Source organism: Chionomys nivalis, chromosome 26 (assembly GCF_950005125.1).
Source record: "Chionomys nivalis chromosome 26, mChiNiv1.1, whole genome shotgun sequence".
In the NCBI taxonomy this organism is placed as follows: domain Eukaryota; kingdom Metazoa; phylum Chordata; class Mammalia; order Rodentia; family Cricetidae; genus Chionomys; species Chionomys nivalis.
Genome location: NC_080111.1, coordinates 33972108 through 33974827, shown reverse-complemented (window position 1 = coordinate 33974827; position 2720 = coordinate 33972108). Strand labels below are relative to the sequence as shown.

The window sequence follows — 2720 nt, the reverse complement described above, 5'->3', positions numbered from 1 at the left end:
TAAAGCTTGCCTGAAGATCATAAAGTAAAACAGATGCCATGGCCCGCCTTACACCCCAGGCAATACTGACACACACCTTTAATCCCAGTAGTCACAACAGTTTGTTGTAGAGTCAAAGCTGGTGTCTCATATCTTTAATCCTATCACTAAGGAGTTGCAGATAGGAAGTGGCATGCCTGGGCAGAGAGAGGAATATAAGGTGGTAAGAGAGAGGAGCTGAGGATTGAGTGTTTTGTAGAAACAGCATTCAGTCTGAGGTCTTGTGGAGACAGGATACCCCATTTGGTGAGTCTAACAACATTTATCTATGGCTTCCATTGGAGGGAATGCTGAGGCTAAGGAAAGTTAGATTAAGAGAAATGAAGACAGAATCATAGGTTAGACCTAGAGGATGAAAGGTCAATAAAAAAGAGCCCGAGTTTATTTCTCAGCCAGCATATATACTAAACACAGTCAAAAGGCAAATCAAAAAGCAGTACAGTCAGCTCCCCACCTCCCTGCACTGTGCTTGGAGGCAGCTCAAACCTGTGCATTATCTGATTCAGTTAAGCAGCTTCTAATCACTAACAAGGAGTCCCCCTGGCTGGCCTACACTAGCCCAAATTTTAATAGAAAAAAATGGACCTTTTGAGCTGGGCAAAATGCTTTTTCTGTTGGCTAACACAGGTGTTATTCACAGCCCTCAGTGTTACTAAAAGAAGAACAGCAGGTATCTTGGACTCAAATAGAATCTTTAAGTCTGAAATGACTCCAGATGGAAAATGAGTCACACAGGGGCTCCCACATTGGACTGGGAACTTTATAGAGCTAAGATCTAGTGGCTGGATGCTGTGCTTCTCTGATCTTTCAGCTTTCAGCCCTACTATCTGACTACAGGATTTATTAATAAGATCAGTTTGCACTACATCTAAAATCTAATTTAAATAAAAGGCTTCTTTTTAATTCCTGTTCATGATTTTGGGTCTAAATCTCTATCAAGTAACTTAAAATTAAGTTTTTGAATTCTGTACATAAATAAAAAACTATGCTCCTTTAACTGCTTTGAGCTTTACTACATATAGCACTTAAAAGGTTTTCTACAGTAAACCATTATCATTCTGAGCAGTGACCATTAACTCTTAAACAAGGGCTTAGGGCCCCACACCATTGATTCCTCCTAGAGTGTGGTAATGCCACTAAACTGACTACGCTCCTCCAAAGGTCAGCTTTGGGCTATAAATTATTCAGGACAATTCCAAGATTACTATCTAAGATGGTCTTCATGCACTACACTAGCCAGAACTTGAGATAATTCCTCCACTTTCCCATTACACGAAGACTTGGCAAGAGATAATACAGGCAGTTCTCCCATGAATTGAAATTATCCAAGGTTTATTTCAGGGACCCTTATAGATGCCATTGCCCACAGACAACAAAAAATAATTTCAAAAGCATGGTTCCCATATTCCCAAGAGTTGGGGTAAGCAGTTTGGTCATTCATTAGGTCATGATTTATGTCATCATTGAGGTGGAGGTGGTAACAAGTTACTATGGGTAATGGTAAAAAAATATAAACAAAGGAGATAATATTTAGTTATCTTGTTCTGAAAAGAAAAAGGGAAGATATAGAAATTATAGGAGACGGCTTAGGATCAGGGTCTGGAGAAGGGCGTGTCTGGAGGCGCCATGTCAGGCCGGGAAGGTGGCAAAAAGAAGCACCTGAAACAGCCTAAGAAGCAGGCCAAGGAAATGGACGAGGAAGATAAGCCTTACAAGCAGAAACAAAAAGAGGAGCAGAAGAAACTCGAGGAGCTAAAAGCCAAGGCTGCGGGGAAGGGACCCCTAGCCACAGGTGGAATTAAGAAATCTGGCAAAAATTAAGCTGTTCCTCATATCTGAGATGAGGGTGATTCTCTTTCATTCCTATTTAAACATCTGGATTCCCTGCCATAACATCTTTGCCATCTACAGCTAGAATGAAGTGTTATCCTGGAGCCTGTTAAACATCTGGATCCCCTACTATAACATCATTGCCACGTATAGTTAGAATGAAGTGTTATCCCGTAGCCTGTTGTACATTGTTGTAAATGAATGCAGACAGATTATAAAGATATATACAGCTTTAATAAGGAAATAGACTTACAGGACCACAGGTTCCCGCGGAGAACAGGAAAAGCAGAGCAAAAAAGGGCTGCTGGTATCATGCCCGGCAGATTTATCAGCAAACATTAGCCCAAGGCGAACATGCCCCCAATGGGTGGGGCTATATCCCTACATCTCCCCCTTTTGTCTAAATAAGATAGAACTAAACCAAATACAACTATATACAATAATAACAAATAATAAATATAACAAACAATATTGAGAACAAAAGTTTTGCTAAACATTCTATCTCAAGGAGTCTAAATAACATAGAGAGTAACTACAATTATATAATCTTCAACTCTGTCAAAGATCTGAGAAGGGAATAAATATTACTTAAAAATCGAGAGATATCCAAAATGTGCAACAATTGACAGAGACAACTGACTACCTGGGCAATCACCCAAAGTCTCGTTTGCAATGTTTAGCCAACCAACTTTGGCTAAGGCCTAATATAACTGACATACCATTCTTAGAACTATCCTACCCTGACTTGGCAGGATAAGACAATCCTGTTTCATCCACTTAGGGATATTCTGTATCTTTGTCAGAAGTTGAGGTATGGGCTTTTCTTAACCCAAAGGCGAGTTCTGCCAAGA

The 2720-nt window shown here is 40.1% G+C and overlaps 1 protein-coding gene across 1 annotated transcript; it reads left to right on the top strand.

Annotated features, from left to right (window-relative positions):
• Positions 1-1665: 1665 nt before the first annotated feature.
• LOC130866837 (translation machinery-associated protein 7-like) lies at positions 1666-1860 on the top strand. Its single transcript, XM_057758458.1, has one exon. It carries the CDS (start codon positions 1666-1668, stop codon positions 1858-1860), a length of 195 nt encoding a protein of 64 aa, XP_057614441.1.
• Positions 1861-2720: the final 860 nt, after the last annotated feature.

Excerpts from the sequence above, each read along its gene's own strand:
- LOC130866837 (XM_057758458.1), top strand. The coding sequence starts at position 1,666 with ATGTCAGGCCGGGAAGGTGGCAAAAAGAAGCACCTGAAACAGCCTAAG.